Source organism: Equus przewalskii, chromosome 7 (genome assembly GCF_037783145.1).
Source record: "Equus przewalskii isolate Varuska chromosome 7, EquPr2, whole genome shotgun sequence".
Taxonomy (NCBI): domain Eukaryota; kingdom Metazoa; phylum Chordata; class Mammalia; order Perissodactyla; family Equidae; genus Equus; species Equus przewalskii.
The window spans coordinates 70,492,301-70,513,801 of NC_091837.1; the positions used below are offsets into that span (position 1 = coordinate 70,492,301).

At 47.3% G+C, this 21,501-nt stretch overlaps 1 protein-coding gene across 6 annotated transcripts; it reads right to left on the reverse strand.

Moving 5' to 3' along the window:
* Positions 1 to 183: 183 nt before the first annotated feature.
* CXXC1 (CXXC finger protein 1) lies at positions 184 to 20,011 on the reverse strand. Of its 6 annotated transcripts, none has more exons than XM_070630221.1 (17): positions 19,169 to 20,011; positions 16,036 to 16,331; positions 5,740 to 6,416; positions 4,793 to 4,911; positions 4,592 to 4,692; positions 4,210 to 4,284; positions 3,754 to 3,957; positions 3,321 to 3,347; positions 2,998 to 3,243; positions 2,724 to 2,831; positions 2,368 to 2,552; positions 1,834 to 2,041; positions 1,644 to 1,754; positions 1,462 to 1,511; positions 1,216 to 1,312; positions 705 to 857; positions 184 to 623 (listed from the first exon to the last, which is right to left on the reverse strand). In XM_070630221.1, exons 5-17 carry the CDS (start codon positions 4,673 to 4,675, stop codon positions 477 to 479), a joined length of 1,695 nt encoding a protein of 564 aa, XP_070486322.1. In that variant the 5' UTR covers positions 4,676 to 4,692; positions 4,793 to 4,911; positions 5,740 to 6,416; positions 16,036 to 16,331; positions 19,169 to 20,011; the 3' UTR covers positions 184 to 476. The 6 variants fall into 6 exon arrangements, with proteins under 6 accessions (XP_070486322.1, XP_070486319.1, XP_008512911.1 ...); XM_070630218.1 differs by having other exon boundaries at positions 4,049 to 4,284; XM_008514689.2 differs by lacking the exon at positions 16,036 to 16,331 and having other exon boundaries at positions 4,049 to 4,284; positions 19,169 to 19,987.
* Between the last annotated feature and the right edge of the window lie 1,490 nt (positions 20,012 to 21,501).

Genomic DNA, 21,501 nt, shown 5'->3' on the forward strand with positions numbered 1-21,501 from the left:
CTCAGCAGGTCATATCCCACAGCCCAAGGGGCAGTCTGCAGAGCACAGAGTGGGTGCCAACTGTACACCTGCAGCCCTGCACATATGCTGCAGCCCTCCTGAGTACAGGTGTGCCATGGCCCATCTACCTTAGGGGTTTGGGAATGTAGTTACAACTGAATAAACTGTGGAAACCATCAGTAGTAATCTTTCTTGCTTCTTCAAAATTTTATTAACAAAACCAGAGGATGGGGGAGGCAAGGGTGAGCAGACTCCACAGTCTCACCCAGGCAGAGAGAATGGAGAGACAGAGAATAGACAAAAACGGGAGGAAATTCTGAGACCCTCTGGAAAGGGCAGATGGGCAAATGGTGGATGGGCACAGGGAGAAACTCAGGGACCATTGGAGAAACAGATGAATGGCAGAACAGTCAAATGGGGAATTCAGGCACTCCTGCCTGGAATGCAGGGTGTGAGGACATCTGGGCCAGTGAGGCTCAGCGGTCGGCACTGGAGCGCAGGTCTGTAGTGAGTGGGTCATGCTGGATCGTTTGGTGCAGCATGAGGGCCAGTAGTCCTGCCCGGTTCGTCATGGCTGTGCGTACATTGCGCTCCTGTTCAAACAACTCGTCCAGCTTGTACCACTGCCAGGAGAGCAGAGGAGCCATGAGAAGGGGTTCCAGAAGCCCTGCCTGACCCTGGCCACATCCAGCATCAAAACCTACCACGCGCACCCGCTCCAGGTCCACTTCAGCACGCCGCAACTTCTCCCAGCAGTAATGGCGGTTGCACTGGCGCTTGGGCAGGCGGCAGAAGTCACCTGTGAGCTCAAAGACGTCACGTACAAGGGGGCACCCGCATACCTCATCGGCTGGCACCTGCAGGGAAAGCAGGGGATGGGGATGAATGTGAGGTGGTAAGCCAGGAAGGAGGACAGGAATGGGGGAGTGGTCAGGGAGGGAGGAGGGAAGGAATGGAGAGTTCAGGGGAGGGTGGAGAGGAGTAGAAAAGGGAAGGACTAGAGGATAAAGAGGCAGGGAAAGGGGAGGCCTAGGAGGTGATGACACAGGAAAAAGGAGAGGAATGAAGAGTGATGAGGCAGGGAAAGGGGGGTTATGGAAATGGTCATGTAGGAAAAAGGCAAAGAAGCAGGGGAGGTGAGGAAGGAAGAGCTAAATGTGGGGCAAGAGGAGGGGAGGAGGGACAGAATGCGGCAGAGTTGAGGGAAAACCTTACTTTGGGGTCCCGTGAGTGCTCGGGGCACAGGACCTGGAGCCGCTTACAGTATGTCTTGCTCTGAGGATTGTAGACATCACAGAAGAGTCGTGTAGCCCTGGGGGTTTGGAGTAGAGAGAGGGTAGTGGAGGGAGAGAAGAAGGGGGGCCACCTATCCTTGCCCACACCCATATGCTGCCCCACCATTCCACTTCTGATCCCAGCCTTAACCTCCCTCCTCTGACTCCGCGTGGCGCCCACACTCACCCCTCAATGCGCGTGGGGTACATGGACCCAAAGGACGTCTGGCTCTCATACTGGAGAGATGAGCACAAGTGGAGGGAACTGTGGATGTGCGCTGCATGCCCTCCCAAAACAACACCCAGAAAACACATCTGACCCCCATGGGCCCACTGAGGTTCCCACAGCCCTCAGGCTGACACCCCGACCTTGGCGTAGCAGCGCTCCATGTGACGCAAGGCAACACGTGGGTTGATGGGGTGTCCACAGGAGACGCAGAAGATCTGCAGGTCCGTGTCATCACTGTCACCCTCATTGCTCTGCATGAGGTGGAAGCAACAATGAGGCCAGGCAGGACCAGGTACTGGGCCCTGCACTACCATGCCCATACTTGCTCACCTCCTCGTCCTCACGCACTGCCTGCTGCTTGGCACGCAGAATGATGGCCTCAAGCTCATGGAATCGGCGCTCCATTTCCTGAAGGCGGGTTCGGGCGCTCTGTTGCTCACGGCGAATGCGTTCGAGCAGCTTCTTGCCATGCTCCTCAGCAATGCAGGGGCTCTGCTGCCACTGCTGGATGCGCTGGGGGAGGATCTCGTAGATGCGGCTGCAGGGAGGCAGTTGGTTGGGTGCGGGCAGGTGGCAAGCAACAAGATGAGTAAGTGGGATGATGCAAGGATGGCAGAATGGATGGGTGACTAAATGGTGAAAGGATAAGTAAACAGGTGACTGAATGGTAGATGGATGGGCACAACAGTGACTGAATGGTATATAGAAGAGTGAAGAGACAGATGGATAAGTGAGTGGGAGGAGGGACAGGTGGGTGCCTGGTTAACTAAATGGTGGACAGGTGACTGGTAGACATACAGAAGGCTCTGGTCATGCCCTACCCAGTACTGCCTGACTCCCTTAAACCCCCCAGGAATGACTCACTTGGCTGCCAGCTTCATGCCACAGTCGTCTGAACAATACTTGGAGCCGGGCTGGGCAGGGCGCACACAGCCAGGCCCCAGGCACTGCGGTAGCGATGCAGGGTCCTTGGCATCAGCGCGCTCCGGGTGTTTCCACTTGTCCTTGTGCTTCTGCTTCTGCCGATGCCGCTTGTATCTCTCCTCCTTCTATGGGACGAGGCAGGTCAGGTCAGGATGGAGTTGAAGGCAGCCCCAGACCCCTGTCTCCCCCTGCATTCCATCCCTTTCTGGTTCTTACCCCATGCGGCCCCTGGCCTTTGCCTCTCCCTCCTCACCCTGCCCTCTGCCTTCCCACATCCATTTCACCGTCTCCATCACCTTCTTCTCAGACTTCTTCTCCCGGCGCTTCACATGCTTCACTTTCACTGCCCTCTTCCGCAGCGCAGGATCCAGGAATGGGGACTCTTCTGTGTCGCTCATCCAGGGCTACAAATGAGGCATACACTGGCCCATCTGCCCCTCTCTTGACTCCCCCACCACCTACTCAGTTCACAAATCGGCCTTCCATATTCTCGGCCTCCTCTCTCTACCTTATGGATACTCTCTATTTCGGTAACCTCTACCCTTCCAACACACGACACTGCCTGCTCACCAGGCCGTGGTCATCAAAGGCCCCCGCACAGAAGTCCTGGTACAGGTCAGGGTCCAGTGGTAGGTCTTCATCAGAGAGTGGCTCAGGCGTGGCCGTGGCCTCAGGTGGCTCCTTGACTGCTGCTGATGCTACTGCTCCCTCGTCCTCACGGATGCGCCCTAGCTTCTGTGATGATTGTGGCTGCTGCTGCGTGGGCAGTGGCCGACGAGGCCTTGGCAGGGACTCTGAGGGCGTCACTGGCGAGAGCTGCAGGGCAGAATCTCAGGACTGGCCCTGACTGCCCTGCCCGCATGCCCTGCCCTGCCCTGGGAGGCTGGACTCACCGAGGAAGGGAAGTACTTGTACGATTCCTGTGCCGGCAGGAGGAAGGCCCAGGTCAGCCCCAGATAGATGGAAGGTGGCCCTGCCCTAGCCCCTCCCACAGGTGCTTGGCCCCACCAACTAGCCCTGCCGTGCCTTTCCAGACACACCTGCCCCTTCTCCTCTCATCACCAGGACATGCTAAGGCCTCTGCCACCTGCCCTGACATGCCTGACCACCTAGAAACATCTGGTCCTACTTTGCCCACCTGGGTTTGGTGGGCTCCCCTGCTGGCTCAGCACACCTGGGCATGCCCCAATTCATCTGGACAGGTCAGGCTCCTTCCCATCTGTCTGTATGTAATTAGACCCCACCCCACCTGGCCCACCCATTTTAGCTCTTCTTGGACACACTGCCCCCCAACACCTGACCCTGCCCAACTCCACCCAGGCTCACCCGGGCCCGTAGCTGGCACTGACGCAGCCGGCACTTCTGCCGGATCTTGTTGGGGCCCCCAAACTTCTTCATGTCCCGGCAGAAGTCGCAGTGGCCACAGTCCTCAGTGCGCCGGCAGGCCTCGCACTCGCCACACATGCGGGCTGACCGTTTGATTTGCTGCTGCTGCTGCTGCTGCTGCTGCTGCTGCTGCTGCTGGTGATGCTGGTGGGAGGGACCCAGAACAGAAATCAAGAACTCAAGGAGGACCTGAGATGGGATCACCTGAGCTATCCCAGCCACCACAGCCACTCACCTGGCTGGGTGTGGCCACCAAGGGCTGTGGAGAGGATTTGTGGGGCGAAGCAGAGCCCCGAGCAAGCATGGCCCCAACCCCTGTCCCTGACCCCGCCCGGCGCTGCAGATCCGGATCCGGGGCAGGCCTCTTGCGCCCTCCACCCTCATCCCGGGGCTCACTGCCGTCTCGCTCATTGCTGTCCCGATCCCGTGACTTCTTGTGCCGATAGCGGATCTCCAGCTTGGGGTCTTTCTCTGCAGAGGGGGCAGATGGTGGGGCCAGGGTGGGTTGGCACTGGGGGATCTGGATGGTCCTAGAACTCTTTCTTTCTTTTCTCTCCCACCCACCTGTTGTGTCCCCCTACTCCAGGGCAGAAGTGCCCCTCCTGGTGCGACCCTCTATTATGGCTCATGATGGAGCCTCCATTCTAGCTCACCACAGACCGACAATTACTCTGCCCACAGACATATATCAGTACTCCCCATGACCCGACCTCCCATTACGGCTCCTCCTCCTCCCTCGAAGTCCCACCTCACTGCCTGTCCTTTCCATCCCCCTCACCTCGGCACTCCCGACAGTACCACTCCCGGATGGCCTTGGCCATCTTCTCAGTGATCCGGATGCAGTCCCCATGGAACCACTCATTGCAGTTGTCACACCCGCTGCAGAGGATGGGGTGAGTGGTGGAGATGTGAGGGGCCAGACCTATGGCCTTGCCCAACCTTGCCAGGTGTCAGCCCCGCCCACCTCTCCCCGGCTCACATCATGAAGCAGTTGATGTCCGGTTTGCGGCAGATACAGTAGATGGGCGCATTCTCCCCATTCTCCGACTTGCTGTCCTCCCCAGCGTCTGGAGGCTCTGGGTCTGAACCATCCCCCTCCTGTGGGAGTCCCCCCGTTATGGCTCCTTAGAGAACCCCCATCATAGCGCCTCATTCCTCCATTAGGTTCTGCCATGGCTAGCCACAGACCCCAACACTCTACCGACACATTTCCTACAGGCTCCTCGTAAACCTCCCCCTCACGGTCCCCACAGCCCTGACACACCATTGCTCTGCTAATAAACCCCATCCTTCTGCCCCAGACCTCCCATCGCTTACCCCACTGACAGCCCATCCCACTATCGCCACACTCATAACGGCTCACTAAACACTCTACCGCTCACCCCACACCGCCCCCATCACGGCTCCTCACACACCCCACCACAGGTTCTCACAGACACTGTGATTTACTCCGCAGACTTCCCATCAGGGTCCCCACAGATCCCCCGTTAACAACTCCACTGACACCCCTGTCCCCATTACGGTTCCCTACAGATCCCTTGATACAGACTCACCACGGCTCACGACAGACCGCCCACTACGGCTCATGGCAAACCCCTCGTCACTCTGCCCAAAGAAGCCCCCCTCTGGACCCCCCTGGAACTACCATCAGGGATTCGCACTAAACTTCCATTACGGACCCCCATATGGCTCATTACAGAACTCTGAGACTCCCACAGAACTCACACATCAGAAAAAAACCCAGACCCCCAGACCCCCATCATGCCGCCCACAGACCCCTGTAACGGTTCACCACAGGCCCGCACCGTTCTGCCCACAGACTCCTGTTACGGTTCACCACAGACCCCCAGGCGTCTGCCGACGGACCCCGCCATGACCAATCCCACTGACCTCTACCGCCGGACCCCTCCCCGGACCCGTACTCACCATCTCTCAGCTCCGGGAACACCCCCTCGCGACCCCCGCCAAAGACCCGCGAACCCGCACAGACTACTCGGCAGCGTCCGTGGCGGTTGCAAAGGCGCCCACAGCTACTTCCGCCTCTGGTGGCGCCTCCCGGGCACCGTACTCCGACTGCGCAGGCCCGGTGCGTCGGCTTCACGACAAACAAGCAGGTCGCCCGCCTAGAGCTCCTTCTGTCTCTCAGGAGCCGCCATCTTGACTACTGACACTGTATGGCGTCCGAGTCTATACATTGCAGAAATATGGCCGCGCCTCTATCGCTACTTTTCCGTGGGCACCGCCACCTTGTCGGTCAGGTCCGTACAGTATCTTCTTGTACGGCCTCGACGTTACAGGCAATATGGCCGCGCCTACCGCGCGACTTCCACATAGACGCCGCCATCTTGGAATTGATTCCGTAAGATGGCCGAGTCCGTACGGTTACAGGCAACACATGGCAGCATCCTGATCGCGGTTTCCGCCAGGGCGCCGCCATCTTGGCGGTCGATTCCGTACGCCGGCAACTTGTACTGCAGAAAAGTTCACAGGGAAAGCGGCCGCTCCTGAAACACTACCTCCCTCAAGCTGTGTTCGTTCCTCTATTCAATCACTTTTCCCTTCCACTTGTGTTCATGGGACGCCGGCAGACTGTGTGCCTTGCGCTGCAAAAGAAGCCAGCCCCGCTGTTAGGTCTCCGACGTCACCTCCCACCACTCTTTCCCGCTCTTACTCCTTGCAGCTCCTAAACCGGGCCTGGCACGGTTCAGCCTGTGGACCTTTGCAAGAGCGCTCTCATCCCTCAGAATTAGTCCCGAGAGACGAAGGAAGGCCAGACACGATGTTGGCCTTACCTCCTCTGGTGAGAAGTGGCCAGAATAAAGTAAATTCTGAAATCAGGGACAACTGGCTTCACCAAGCCCTGCCCTGACCACCCCCCACCCCCCACCCCCGCCGCCCCCGAGTGTAGATTTGCCTGTTTCCTATTGCTGTCCACTTTGGTTCTCTTCTTTCATACAAATTCAATATTCTCTCCGATAAAGTTAGTTTTAATTTTTTTTTAATGTAAATTATGTGCAATAAAAAAAGTCTGTATAAGTCAGAGAGCTAGACGTCTCCCCAGGATAATGGTCAAACCTGGGCGACCATAGAGATCAAATGAGATAGAACATGCAGCGTTATTTTATATGCAACACCCATTTCCTAGATGCGACGGTCATGGTCATAGTAAACGTCCACTTCCAAAGTCAGAACGACTTTATTTCCGGTTGAGGAGAGGGGTCTGGGCAAAAAGAGATGTTTAACCCTTGGCTGACAGTTTTTCTGGATTTCTTGGCCCAGACATAGTAGCAGCTTATTTGTTACTGATGATTTTGCTGTTCCTGGCTTTGGAGGTCTGATTTTCCCCGCCCCCCGCCCTTCTTAAACATGGTCCCCTCCACACCCTCACAGACACCAAGAGGCAACGGCCACAACAAAGGTTCTGTGACCTTCTCCTCAAAAGGGATTTTTAATCCACGAGACAACAACCTTCAGATCCAGCATAAGACTTGTCTTATTTTTATTAGTTAATTAATTTTGAATTATTCTTAATTTGATTGTAATTTATTTTAATTAACAGGTACTTAGATAAATTTATTTTAACAGTGATTATTGAATTTTATATAATTCAACTTTAATTTAATTACAATTGGATGTATGAAAATAAGTTTAAGGAAATATAGCTCTAGTTTAACTTAAATTTAATTACTCAAGTTAAATTTAAATTAACAATTGAATTTTGATTTTTAAATGTAATTTGGTTTAAAATAATTTAATATTAGTTAATTTATTCAGTTTGATGTCATTGTGCATCATTCAATTTTAATTTGTTATATTACATTTTATTTAATATGACAGTTCAAGTCATTCAATTTAATTTAACATATTTAAATTTTAATTCAAATTCACCTTAATTCATTAAACTAAATTTTACAGTCATGTAATTAAATTGAATTAACTAAATTTATATTCAATTACTATACTTTTAAATATAACTTGTCAAATTAAATATGATTTATTTAATTAGGGAAAAATAAAGAGAAAACATGTTACCTACATCATGGATGAAAAAAGAGCCATCAATACAGATCCTACAGATGTTAAAAAGAGAATATTATGCACACATTTATACTAACCTAATGCAATATATTTGGCTACTTAGATAAAATGGACAAATTCCTTGAAAAAGACAACTTACTAAAACTAACACATGAAGAAATGGAAAATGTGAGTGGCCATATCATTACAAAGTTATTTCTATTTCTGATTAAAAACCTTCCCACAAAGTAAACTCCAAGCCCAAATAGCTTCAATAGTAAATTCTGTCAAATATTTAAGGAGAAAAAAAGAGCAATCCTAGGCCAGCCCCATGGCCAGGTGGTTAATTTGCATACTCTGCTTTGGCAGCCCAGGGTTTAACCCATTCCGATCCTGGGCGCCGACATGGCACTGCTCATCAGGCCATGCTGAGGCGGCGTCCCACATAGCAGAGCCAGAAGGACCTACAACTAGAATATACAACTATGTACAGGGGGGCTTTGGGGAGAAGAAGAAGAAAAAAAGATGGCAACAGATGTTAGCTAAGGTGCCAATCTTAAAAATAAAAATAAAAGAGCAATCCTAGGCAAAATCTTTAAGGAAATAGAGGAGGATGAAATACTTCCCAATTCATTTTGGGAATCATTTCCCTGATACCAAATCAGACAAAAATATTACAAGAAAAGAAAATGACAGACCAATATACCACATGAGCATAGATCCTGCAAAATTTGAGGAACAGTTTCCAAGAGACCATCTTTACTTCTGATGCTACTGCAGAGTTCAAGGGTTTAAGTTTAAGAGTAAGGAGATCATGCCTACTTCTGACACCAATTGCCAGTTTGGGGGTCCCCAACTAACTTGCTAGAAGGACTCACAGAACTCACTGAAAGCTGTTACACTCACAGTTATCACAGGAAGAGGATACAGGTTGAAATCAGCCATGGGACAGAGGCCAAGAGGGTTCTAAATTCAGAGCTTCTGGTTATCCTCTCCCAGAGGATTCATGGACAGAGGTAGCTGCTCCCACTAATAATATGTGACAATACGCACAGAGAACTGTCAATCAGGGAAGCTCACCTGAGCCTTGGTGTCCAGGGTCTTTGCTGGAGTTCCATTACATAGGCACCATTGACTGTCCATGTGCCAGATCTCAGTTCCTAGCCCCTTAGGAGGTTGAGTTGCTAACATGTGACCCAAAGCCCTCACCTTAAATCACATCATTAGACTATCCAGTGACCAAAGACCTCCAGGCAAACAAAGGTACTCCTGTCAGATGTGACATTAAAGGGCTAGAGATTACCTCCCAGAAGCCAAGGAGGGCAAATGCCAGATCTCTCTTTGGGCAAGGTTAAATTCTTTAGAACACAGATGCAAGAGTCATTAACAAAATATTAGCAAATTGAGCCCAGCGACTTATAAAAAGAATAATACACCATGAGGAAGTGTATTTATACCATGAATAAAGATCCCAAGAATGCAAAATTGGTTTAATATTTGCAATATTGCAGGGGAATAGTTATACCATGGGACCCTGATGACCTTATACATCTCCACAAAGGCCAAGCAGGCAAAGCTTAATTGCTGTCTAACTGAGCCTTGGTAAAATGCCCTGGATTCCTCCCAAACCAAGGAAGACAAGCACAGGGGAGGAAAAGGCATCCTGTGGGCAAGGAGCCAAAGGATAAAAAAGGTTCCACAGCTCTGCCACCCACCCTCCACCGCCCTCTTGCACTCCTTAAGTTCCCAGCCAGAAGGTAACATGATCTCCTGATAGGGTTTGGGCAAAACTCACAGTGAAAAGGAAAAAAAATTAAAGAGACCATATGGTTGAGGCCTTAGGCCAATTAATCTACTGTCGTTATATGTTCCTCTGCCAAATATATAATGAAATTGATGTGTTGTATGCTTGTCCTATAAATGCTCATAAACTTCCAGGGGAGATTCTCCCCTTTAGGACAGAGCTACAGCTAGAAAGTGTAATGGGACAAATTCCCCTGCCACTGCCACCAGTCGGTGGGTCAGGATTTAGGGCGAGTGCTTCTATCCTGATTCCAAAGCTTTCACTAACTAGATAATAACCTGTTGGTTGGCAGGTCAAAGCCTCAGTGTCAATGACCTAAGGCGTTATCATACCTCTGCCCACAAGAGGCTGATAACCAGCCCCCTCCTAAAGTTAGGGGCCTATTTGCTAAGTTTTTTGGGTTTATGGGCTCACACTGCTCAGTCTCTCTGGAGTCAAGAAAAAACTGCTATCTTTTCCCCAGATAGGACGTGCTTCACTAGACAGGGCTTGCTGAGTGCAGTTGACCCAGTGCTACAGTCATCTTGGTTTTGCATAAAGGGTGGCAGCTACTCTACTACCACTGTTGAACCTCACTGTCCTCTACACAGAAGCAAAAGCAGGTGTGGTCGCTGTGCTCTGTGGAAAGAATTTAAAAGCCGTTTTCATAGGCCCAGCCAATACTCCCCTTCATGAATCTGTTATTTTATTTACTGACTCTTGGGCTGTTTGCTCTGCCACTTAAGAATACAGCCTGGCAGAGTAAGACACTCTTCTTTGGGGCTGTGAACTACTTGCTCCTGATCAGACCATCTGGTCACTCATGTAGATGCCCATGGTAAGGGACTATTCTCTGGTGAGATCGAATGGAATCAAGCTGCTAATCAAGACTGCATTGCTCAGATCGCCACCACACATTGCAGTGCATCCACCATCAGCGACTAGGCACAAAGCAAAGGACTCCTTGGTTTTGATGCAGAAGCCGCGACTACATGGCAGACTTGTAATTCCTATCACAAGTGTGCATTTGTGTACAGTGAAGTAGGCCACATTACATGGGGCATTGGCCCCACCTGCTCCTGACAGACTGACTACATACCACATACAACACTTGACCCTGAGTTGGGGGAAACCAATAATAACTGATCACTCTTCACATTTTCTCAGGTTACAGTGTTATTCTAGTCTAATCAGCCAACTCTAGCCATACCATTTTGGTCCTTGGAAATAATTGGAATCCCCATGCATGGGTGGGAGTGTAAAGAGGTACAGCTGATTTGGAAACAAGTTTGGCAGTAGAGCAACCATTTGACCTGGCAATTCCTCTCCTATATATATATCCAAGATAAATTAAAAACATATGTCCATAGAGGGGCTGGCCCCATGCAGTAGTGGTTAAGTTCAATGTGCTCCACTTCAATGGCCCAGGTTTGCAGGTTTGGATCCTGGGTGCAAACCTGCACCACTCATCAGCCATGCTGTGGCAGCAACTCACAGACAAAATAGAGGAAGATTGGCACAGATGTTAGCTCAGGGCTAATCTTCCTCAGCAACAACAACAACAAAAAACCCACAAACAAAACATATGTCTATACAAAACTTGTACATGAATGTTCATAGCAGCAAATAACCAAAAAAGTGGACACAAGCCAAATGTCCATCAACTGACAAATGGATAAACAAAATGTGTTATATCCATAAAATGTAAATTATTCCATCAAAGGAATGAAGTACTCATATATGCTAAACATGCATGAAATTGGAAACATTACGCTAAATGAAAGAAGCAGACACAAAAGGCCATGTATTATATGATTCCATTTATCTGAAATGTTCAGAATAGGCAAGTCTACCAAGACAGAAAGTAGACATCTTTGTCTCGTTCCTGATCTTGAGGGAAAGCATTCAGTCTTTTACTACTAAGTATGATGTAGGCTGTGAGTTTTCGTAGATGCCCTTTATCGGGTTGAGGAAGTTCCCTTCCATTCCTAGTGTGTTGAGTTGTTTTTTTTTTTTTAATCACGAAAAGCTGTTGGATTTTGTAAGATGCTTTTCTGTGTCAATTGAGATCACATATAAATTTATTATTTAGTCTATAAATATTGATTTACAAAGATTGATGTTTGTATATTAAACCATCCTTGCATTCCTGGGATAAATCCCACTTGGTCATTGTGTATAATCTTTTTTATGTGTTGTTTGATTTGATTTGATTTGCTAGTAACTTGTTGAGGATACTGTGTTTTATATTCATAAGGAATCTTGATCTGTAGCTTTATTTTCTTGCAAAATCTTTGTCTGGTTTTGGTACCAGGGTAATACTAGCCTCATAGCACGAGTTAGGAAGTTTTACCTCTTTGTCTGTTTTTTTTTTTGGCATTAATTATTCATTAAACACTTCCTGGAATTCACCAGTGGAACCAATTGGGATGGGCTTTTTTGTGGGAAGTTTTAAAATTACTAATTCAATCTCTTTGCTTGTTATGGGTATATTCAGATTTTCTACTTCTTCTATAGTCATTTTTTGTAGTTTGTGTTGTTCTAGTAATTTGTCCATTTCATCTAAGTTACTTAATTTGTTGGCATACAACGACTCATCGTATTTTAAAAAATAATTCTTTTTTTATTTCTGTAAAGTTGTTAGAAATGTCCCTTCTTTCATTTCTCATTTTAGTAATTTGAGTCTTCTTTTTTTGCTGGTCCTTCTAGCTAAAGGTTCGTCAGTTTTGTTGATCTTTTCAGAGAACTACTTCTTTGTTTCATTGTTGTTCTCATCTCTATTTCATTAATTTCCACTTTAATCTTTATTATCCTTCCTTCTGATCACTCTGGATTTGTTTCACTTTCCTCTTTCTATTTATTTGAAGTTGGAAAGCTAGGTTATTGATTTGAGTGGAATGGACTCTTAAGAGAGAAACTAGATAAGTGAACAATAAAACCTCAGCTTCCAGTAAAGCACACAATAAGATACGTAGTAATGTGGCAATTTCCAGAAGCGTACTTCCAATTTGACAGAATGCTCAACCTTAAGGTTGGGGAGGGGGATAAAAGACCCCAACAGGCCAGTAATCCTATGATTAAAGATAGGCATTGTTAAGATGTTAATGTATTTAGCTATATACATATATGTACATAAACACGCTAAAAAATAGATTTGGAATTAGACTGTATTCCTATCACTCTATTTTGTTGTTTTCTTTAAAGTATGCTTTTTGGTGAGGAAGATTGGCCCTAAGCTAACATCCGTTGCCAACCTACCTTTTTTTTCTCCCCAAAGCCCCAGTACGTAATTGTATATCCCAGTTGTGAGTCATTCTAGTCCTTCTATGTGGGATGCCACCATAGCATGGCTTGATGAGCAGTGGATAGGTCTGTGCCCAGGATCTGAACCAGCAAACCCTGGGCTTGCCAAAGTGGAGCACGTGAACTTAACCACTGGGCAATGGGGCTAGCACCTGTATTTTGGTGTTTTGAGCTAACATTTTTGGAGGAATACTTTTCCACGTCCCTAAATTTTTTAAGAATAATTCTAAAACTAATATCAAAATTTTTTTTTAAATCTCTGAAAGCAAGGATTATTATCCACACTTTACAGTGAAAGTAATTGAGACTCAGGGAGACTAAGTCTCTTGCCAGCACACACAGGCAGGAATAATGAATCTGATATTATTAAAAATTCTTCCTACCGTGAGTGTTTGTCAGTGGGCTGAAATCGGGGCACAGACTGAGGGAAGCCTAGGATGACAGCAGCTAGATGAAAAGGTGGATGGAGCAGCTGCAGGATGGAGCAGTTTCTGAAAGCTGAGGATCACAGTGGATCCGAGTCAGGAAAGGGATCAGAAGTCCAGGTGATCAGACCCCAGGGATCAGGATCTTAGTCAGGGGAACAAGCAATACGGAGTGAAGAACCAAGTATGGGACCCCAGCACAAGCTGGGACCATAGGAACAGGAGAGATGAGCCTAGATCTACCAAAGACTCCTAAGCATGTGTCTCTACTGGGAGAGGATAACTGGGAGCATGGTCTCTCCCGAACTCTGCTCTATGTGCCTTTTGTCCTTTGTTGATTTTCATCTGTATCCTTTTGCTGTAATCAACTGTAACTGTGAGTTTAACAACTTTTCTGAGCTCCTTGAGTCCTGACAAATCGTTGAACTTGATGTTGGTCTTGGGACCTCCAACATAAGTGTCCTTTCTTCTCAGATATTACATTTCAAATTGATGTCTCCCTGAAATGTTTAGAGACACTGCCAAATGTCATGAACCAGACACTTAAAACTTTATGAGGAGGACTTGTGTAGGTTGTTCTATAGTGAATTTAACTCTATCCACACAGTCCACCCCCAGCCCTGCCTCCAGCTCCCCCATCCCTAACATCCACACCTCTTATTACACTCAGACTCCTGGGTAGGAGCAGATGTACCAATTTTCCACTCTGATCTTCTCTTCCTTTCCCACTTACTGCCTCTAAAAGCACAAAGGCCTGTTCCTCCAGTTTGGTGTAGATTTTTCCTCTTACTGTTGATTGCCACACAAGCCCTAGCAACCAAGCTTTGATCCAGTCCCTGAGTAGGTCAGTTTCTATCCCTCATAAACTGGTCTGTAAATATCAACTTGAATTCTACAGTCTGCCAATGTTGAGCAAATGACATCTGTTACCACTCCCAGAGGAGGAATCCCACAGCATGGAGCATAGCAAATAACGTAACAATGCCTGTCCAGGAGTAGCAGTGTCAGGGTGTCAACCCACTCCATAGTTTGTAGGTTTTGGAGTCACCAAGAAAGACAGGACTCACAGAGGCACTGGATGGAACAATGCTTTACTCACATAGAGAAGGGATGAAGTAAGATCAGCTTCAATAGTGGGCATTGGTTCCCCTATGGCAAGTGGGACCCTTATTGCCTTGTGTGGGAACATCTTCCCTTGTTTCAGATTCAGTGTGTACTCCTTTGGTCTTCTTAAAGCATAGGCATCATATGTCACCTGACCAACTCCACCACTATATCCCACCAGGAATGGGGTCCTTCGCCTACAGCACAAGAGGGGGGCATATAGACCATCACTCACGTAAGGATAGACATATCGATCATTTCTGTTGAGTATATAACCAACAGTGGAATTGTTGGGTTTACGGTTACCCTATATTTAACTGTTTGAAGAAATTGCCAGACTGTTTTCCAAAGTGGCTGCACCATTTTACATTCCCATCGGAAGTATACGAAGGTTTTAATTCCTCCACATCCTTGCCAACGTTTGTATCTGCTTTTTATATTATCGCCATGCTAGTGGGTGAGAAGCAGTATCTCATTGTAGTTTTGATTTGCATTTCCGTGATGGGTAATGATGTTGAACATCTTTCCATGTGTTTATTGGCCATTTTTATATCTTCTTTAAGGAAATATCTAATCAGATCATTTGCCTATTTTTTCATTGTGTTATTTGTTCTTATTAGTTACTTGTAATAGTTCTAAAAATATTCCAGATACATATCCTTTATCAGATATATGATTTGCAAACATTTTCTCCCATTCTGAGGATTGTCTCCTCACTTTCTTGATGGTGTTCTTTGAAGCACAAAAGTTTTAATTTTGATGATGTCCAGTTTATCTGTTTTTTCTTTTGTCACTTGTGCTTTTGGTGTCATAGCCAGAAACCATGGCCTAATCCAAGGTCACAAAGGTTCACATCTATGTTTTCTCCTAAGAGTTTTATAGTTTAAGCTCTTATATTTAGGTTTTTGGTCCATTCTGAGTTAAAAGATCCAGTTTGAGTTTTCTATATGGTGTGAAGTAGAGGCACACCTTCATTCTTATGCATATAGGTATCCAGTCATCTCAGCACTGTTTGTTGACTACTCTTTCCCCAAGGAATAGTTATGGTAGCCTTGTCAAAAATCAATTGAGGGTTCATTTCTGTACACTCAGTTCTATTCCATTGATCTGTATGCCTACCCTTATGCAAGAACTACATTTCTATGTGTCTTGATTACCGTAGCTTTGTAGTAAGTTTTGAAATCAGGAAGTGTGAGTCCTCCAACTTTGTTATTCTTTTTAAACATTGTTTTGGCCATTCTGAGTTCCTTAAATTTCCATACAAATTTTATGATTAACTTGTCTAATTTTGCAAAAAAAAAAAAATCAACTGGAATTTCGTTATGGGTTGTGTTGAATCTGTAGCTCAATTTGGGAGAGTACTGCCATGGTAACAATATTAAGTCTTCCAATTTACAAACATACGATGTCACCCTTTCCTGTTAACATGAGCCTTGATTGCAGGTCCAGTTGGGCTAGGCTGGGCCTAGAAATGGGGGCAGCTGGACAAGTGTCTAGGGTTTAGCGCCCAAGTTATTAACACCCTTCTTTCCGCTTCCTCCTCCCACTTCTAGCTTCCCTCCCGTCCAACCCCTCAGCTGCCACCATTACCATGATCGCCAAGTAGGGAGAGTGGGGCCTTTCACCTCCTCCTGCCCCACAGAGCCAGAACCTTCCTAGGCAGGTTCCCAGAAATAGGACCAGTGAGGACTGCTTCAAGATGCCGCGATCTGGTTGCCAGGGGCTACTCACTCCGTGAGCAAGGTGGTTGGGGGTGTGTTTGCATCCTGCCGGAAGGGAACAGAGTCACCATGGCAACCGCGGATGCCAAAACTAGCTACCTCCTCTTGCGCTGAGAAGCTGAGTCTGCGCAATTCTCTCCTCGCTGGGTATTTTCCGGGTTCTGCCTGGAAGGCAAACTAAGTCTTAGTACGTTTTTCTTCTTGGGGAAGTCGGTCTAAATACAACTTCTATTTATGCAGCTAATTGTATCTTATAATAGGTATAAATGCCTGGCTAGGTTTCATCTGGTTCCAAGCGTGCACAATTGCGGCTTTCTTAGCACGTGGGGAAGATTTTGGTATCCATTGTACTGGCTTAAAATGGGGGTAGGCGTGCAGGAGCGCCCCTCTCGGAGCAGGCAGGAGAGAGCGAGGGTGATGGCGGCGGCCACGTGGCCCCTCCAGATCCCTCAGCAGCCGCAGCCCTGCACCCCGCTGGGCCTCCTCGCCTGGAGACCGTGGGCACTCTAAGAACTCAGCATTCCGCAAAGGAGCCCCCCACAAGTTGGGTCCTGCCTGCGGTCGGTCAGCTCTGCGCAGCTTTGTCGCACCTCTGAACCCGCTTCTGGGAGGATGGGTTTCCATAAACGAAATCCTGCCTTCTAGGGCGGTCAGCGCGCACTTGGAGCAGGAGGGGTCTCGGCTCAGCAACAGGAGACCCGCGCTGTCCCCAAGCTGGGCACCGTCCCCGGGGAGACCCCTGCAGACTCTGCCCACCGCCAAGGTGGCTGTCAGCGGAGACACGGGGTCCCGGTGGCAGCTGCGCGCCTTCGTCGGCCGTGGTCTGCAGCCGACCACCGGCTGCCCTTCACTCTCACTGGAAAACCCATGTCAGCGTATGGAGAGTTTAGATAAGCTACTCCATGATATTGCTGTCTCTGCATCCATTTGTCTGGCCAAGCGGCTTGCAGGGGTCTTAAACCGACGCTAGCCCCCTCATGCAAGCGCATGCCCCAGACGGCAGCCACAAAGTCACAAGCAAATCTATGTTCCTGATATGACTTCCCCAACAGCCCTTGTGATCAACAGTCTCCCCAGCTTCCCAGCACCTCTATGCCTTATGTACCCATTAAATAAGACCCCATGGGGCTTGCCAAAACCCCATTCTTTTGGTTTGAATTGACCAATCCAGCCCCAGCCTGGGGAACTCCAAAGCACTCCAACCAGGAACCCTATTAAAGGCATGTGCACCAGGTCCTGCCTTTCCTGTCTGCACTCTGCCTTGACCTCCCAGTGTGGCTCCTGGAGCCATGCTGTGTACTTCCTCCGGGACCTGTGAGTAATAAACTTCTCTATTTCAATTTCTCTTGTGCTCTGTTGTTGAAGGGGGTTCGGGGGGCTCACCGCCTGGCACCCTGTGCTCCTCTTAACAAATGTTATTTTAACAAAGTCCCAACATGGCGGCATAAGATAGGAGCCTATGGCCAAACCACTGTCATCCCCCTCAGGACTCAATCCTTTGCCCCTACATGGGGAGAGGCAGATTGTGGCTCAGATACAGGGACAGGTGGAATGAGGAGTGGCCCCAGGTGGGAATGGTGTTGACCTCATGGAAACCAGGAAGGGCATGACAGGCTAAATTTATTTTTTAGTTCATTTAATTTACATATAACGAAATTCACCCCTTTTACTGTAGAGTTCCATGAATTTTGACAAATGCATATAGTCATATAACAACCACCACAATCAAGATACAGAACTCTGTCATCACCCCCCAAAAAATTCCCCTGTGCTGCCCCATTGTATCCAACCTCTTCCCCAATCCTCAGCATTTGGAAACCACTGATCCATTTTCCCTGCCTAGAATTTTGCCTTTTCCAAAACGTCATACAGAAGGAATTCTTTGCACAGGCCTCTTTCACTTGGATTAATGCTTTTCAATTCAAGTGGTTGCATGTATCAATAGCTCCTTCTTTTTAATTATGGTAGGATTCCTTCTATGGATGTGCCATATTTTATCTGTCTATTGAAGGGCATTTAGGTAGTTTTCATTTTTTGGTGATTATGAATAAAGCTGCTATAAATGTTTCCTTATAATTTTTTCTGTGAACATAAATTTTCATTTTTCTTGAATAAATACCAAAGTCGGATTGCAGGGTGATATGGTAAGTATATGTTTAACTTTTTTAAACTGCCAAACTCTTCCCAAGTGGCTGTACCAGTTTCACCAGCAATATATTTTATTTTCTTTATCTCCTTGTGTCTTTAAAAACACAAATTTATTGAGATATAATTCACATATCTCATAAAATTTACCCATTTGAAGTGTACTATTGAATGATTTTTAGTCTATTCACAGAGTTGTGCATCGATTATCACAATCAATTTAGAATATTTTTATCACCTCAAAAAAGAAACCTGTGCCCTTTGGCAGTCACTCATTTACCCTCAACCTCCCCAGCCCTAGGCTGTCACAAATCTACTTCTTGTTTCTGCAGATTTGCTTAGACTGGACATTTCATATTAATGGGATCATATAATATGTAGTCTTTTGTGACTGGCATCTTAGCATAATTTCTAGGTTCATTCATGTGGTAGCATGTATTAGTACTTCATTCCTTTTATGGCCAAAAGATATTCCATTGTTTGGATATATCATACTTTATTTATCTCTTCATTCATTGATGAACACTTGGGTTGTTTCCACTTTTTTGGCAATTATAAATAGTACGGCTATGAAGATTTGCGTACAAGTTTTTGCGTGGACATATATTTTCACTACTCTTAGATATATTTTTAGGAATGGAGTTGCTGGGAGATCATATGGTAACTCTATATTTAATCATTTGATTAACTGCAAGGCTGTTTTCCAAAGTGGCTGCATCATTTTACATTCCCACCAGTAATGCATGGGATAATGGAGACCACCTGGGTCTTTCATTGTGCTGCACACACTGCAGGGGCTAAATAGCTATCTCTGTAATTACATAAGTGCAGATGGAGAGGTTTCTGAAATACTGTACCTGCTAGGCAGAAACAAAGGAATTCGGGTGCTAATACCAACAGTCTGCAGCGCTATGTGGAACCCATCAACATTCTTTGGTGAGCAGCATTCCCTTGGTCTCCTCCACAACCACAGTCCTTTGAGTCATCTATCGTTCTTCCAGTTTTCAGGTCTACTGAATCTGTCCGGCCAAGCAGCTCTCAGGGTTGACTGACCAAATAAAGCAGCCGTAGAAGGCTGAGAGACGTAGGCATGACACCCAAAGCTCCATCACTTTCCACAGACCACACTCCAAGAGATGTAGAACTAGTCCCATATCTCAAGCTCAGAGCCCAGATCTCCTGTCTCCCAGCCCTGTGTCTCTTCTGGGGCATGCATACCCTATCACAAGGGAACAGCCCTCCTGGGTGTCTTGGAGACTGAAAGGCCTTCAAGACCCCAGATGATTTTCCGGAGACATAATTTATACATTAAAGCTGACTCGTGGAGGATACTTCTTGGAGGTAGGGTAGGTGGTGAAGTCTTCTGTCAAATCTCCTTACAGCTGTTTGTGCTGACTGCCACGTCTGCGTGTCCCCCAGCCCCAGTCTGCCAGTACATACATGCTGTTTGACACCTCTTCTTGGAGCACACTCTCTTCTTAACTAGAGCTCTGGATGCGGTTTGGGGGCGGGGAAAGCCGGAGAAATCTCGGGGTCTTGCACACTCCCCCAACTCCCGCGTTTTACCATGCTCACCACGTTGGAAGTGGGGCCCTTTATCTCCTGCTGCACAATGTCAAACCACTGGCCTTATATTTTTGCGCGGCGCGCTCAGAGAGGATACCCTGAGGTAAGAGACCGGAAGTGGGCTCTGTCACCATGGGAACCGAAGACGCCAGGATTCGCTACTTCCTATTAGGGTTGAATTGCTGAGTCTGCGCAGTCCTCACCTCTCCATTGGTCGCACTCTCAGTCTCCGTAACTCGCTCGCTCTCGGGTTCGGGTGGAAAGGTGGAGACTCTCAGGAAATCTATTATGCTGTATACCATAGCTTCCTTTCCCATGAGAAACTTACCATGTAGTTGGAAAGATGATATAAAAGGAAACGATTTCAGTAATTTTTTAAAGTACCATCCATAATAGAGGAATGCAAATTTCAGAAAAATCTGACCTAGTCTGAAAGGATTAAGGAAGATGGCATGCAAGGGAATTATTGAGCTCAATTTTGAAAGATGATTTGGAATTATTCAGAGAGGGTAAAAAGAGTTTGTGGACTGAGGGATATTCTAGACAGAAGAACATCATGAACAAAGACGTAGAGGTGTCAAACAGCATGTATGTACTGGCAGACTGGGGCTGGGGGGCACGCAGACGTGGCAGTCAGCACAAACAGCTGTTCTTGTAGGATTAACTACCAGACAAGAGGGGGTGGTCGCTGAGGCTGGTGAGATGGGCAGGATCCAGAACAACGGTGGGCTTGCGTATCATGCCAAGGAACTTGGGCTTCCCTCTAAAGACGATAGGGAGCCATGAAAACACTTTTGTTGGGGAAGCGTTGAGTCCCACCACAATCACCCTGCCCACCAGTGTCAATGAAAATAATCCATAACCAATCTATAAATGAAAATTTGGGTGAGTTTATTCTGAGCTAAAATGTGAGGATTATAACCCAGGAGAGTCTTTCCACAAAGGAACAGAGCACTCCAAAGAAGTGAGGCTATACAGGGTGGTTATAACCCTCAAAGAGGATGTTTCACATGTGATTGAAATGTCCCTTTTACAATAGTTACGAGGCTGGCACAGTGATTGATGGAAACAGCAGATAGGTCTGCTGTCTCGGTGAACACAGCAGGGTGGCAGGTCTGTTGCCTCGAGCTGGGTGGTCACAGGTGAGCGCTGCAATCGGTTCCTAGCCTAAGGAAAGATGCTTAATCTTTAAGGAGATGCCAACGTTGTGAGGGGGAGGGAAGTTGCACCTTTATCTCAAGGGCCTTTGTTCTTGTCATAGGAAATGTCTAAGCAGGTATACAATGCATGCTTAATGGCCACAGTCAGGCCCTTTTGGAAAAAACAAAGTCAGGCCGAATTAGGTTTATACCAAATGGCTTCCTCATATACTCCAATATATCCTATTGCTTGCCATTTCAATTCATCACCGGTGATCATCTTGTCTCAAGCCATTCCTGATCTCGTTCCCCTCCTGTCAGCTGCACTCCAAATCCGGTCCTATTTTTATAAGCAATAACATATCTGAGCATGGTGGTTCATAAGAGGATGCTGTTGTTGATTCCAAATCTGTCATGAACATCTGTGGGGCAAGCCAGGTGAAAGGGCAGGACCAGGAGCTGGGCAAGGCCAGAACAGCACAATA

Coding starts and splice junctions, on each gene's coding strand:
- CXXC1 (XM_070630218.1), bottom strand. Junction 3,244..3,320: donor ACAAGTACTTCCCTTCCTCG/GTGAGTCCAGCC, acceptor TCTGCCCTGCAG/CTCTCGCCAGTGACGCCCTC. Junction 2,832..2,997: donor CCTTTGATGACCACGGCCTG/GTGAGCAGGCAG, acceptor CCTCATTTGTAG/CCCTGGATGAGCGACACAGA.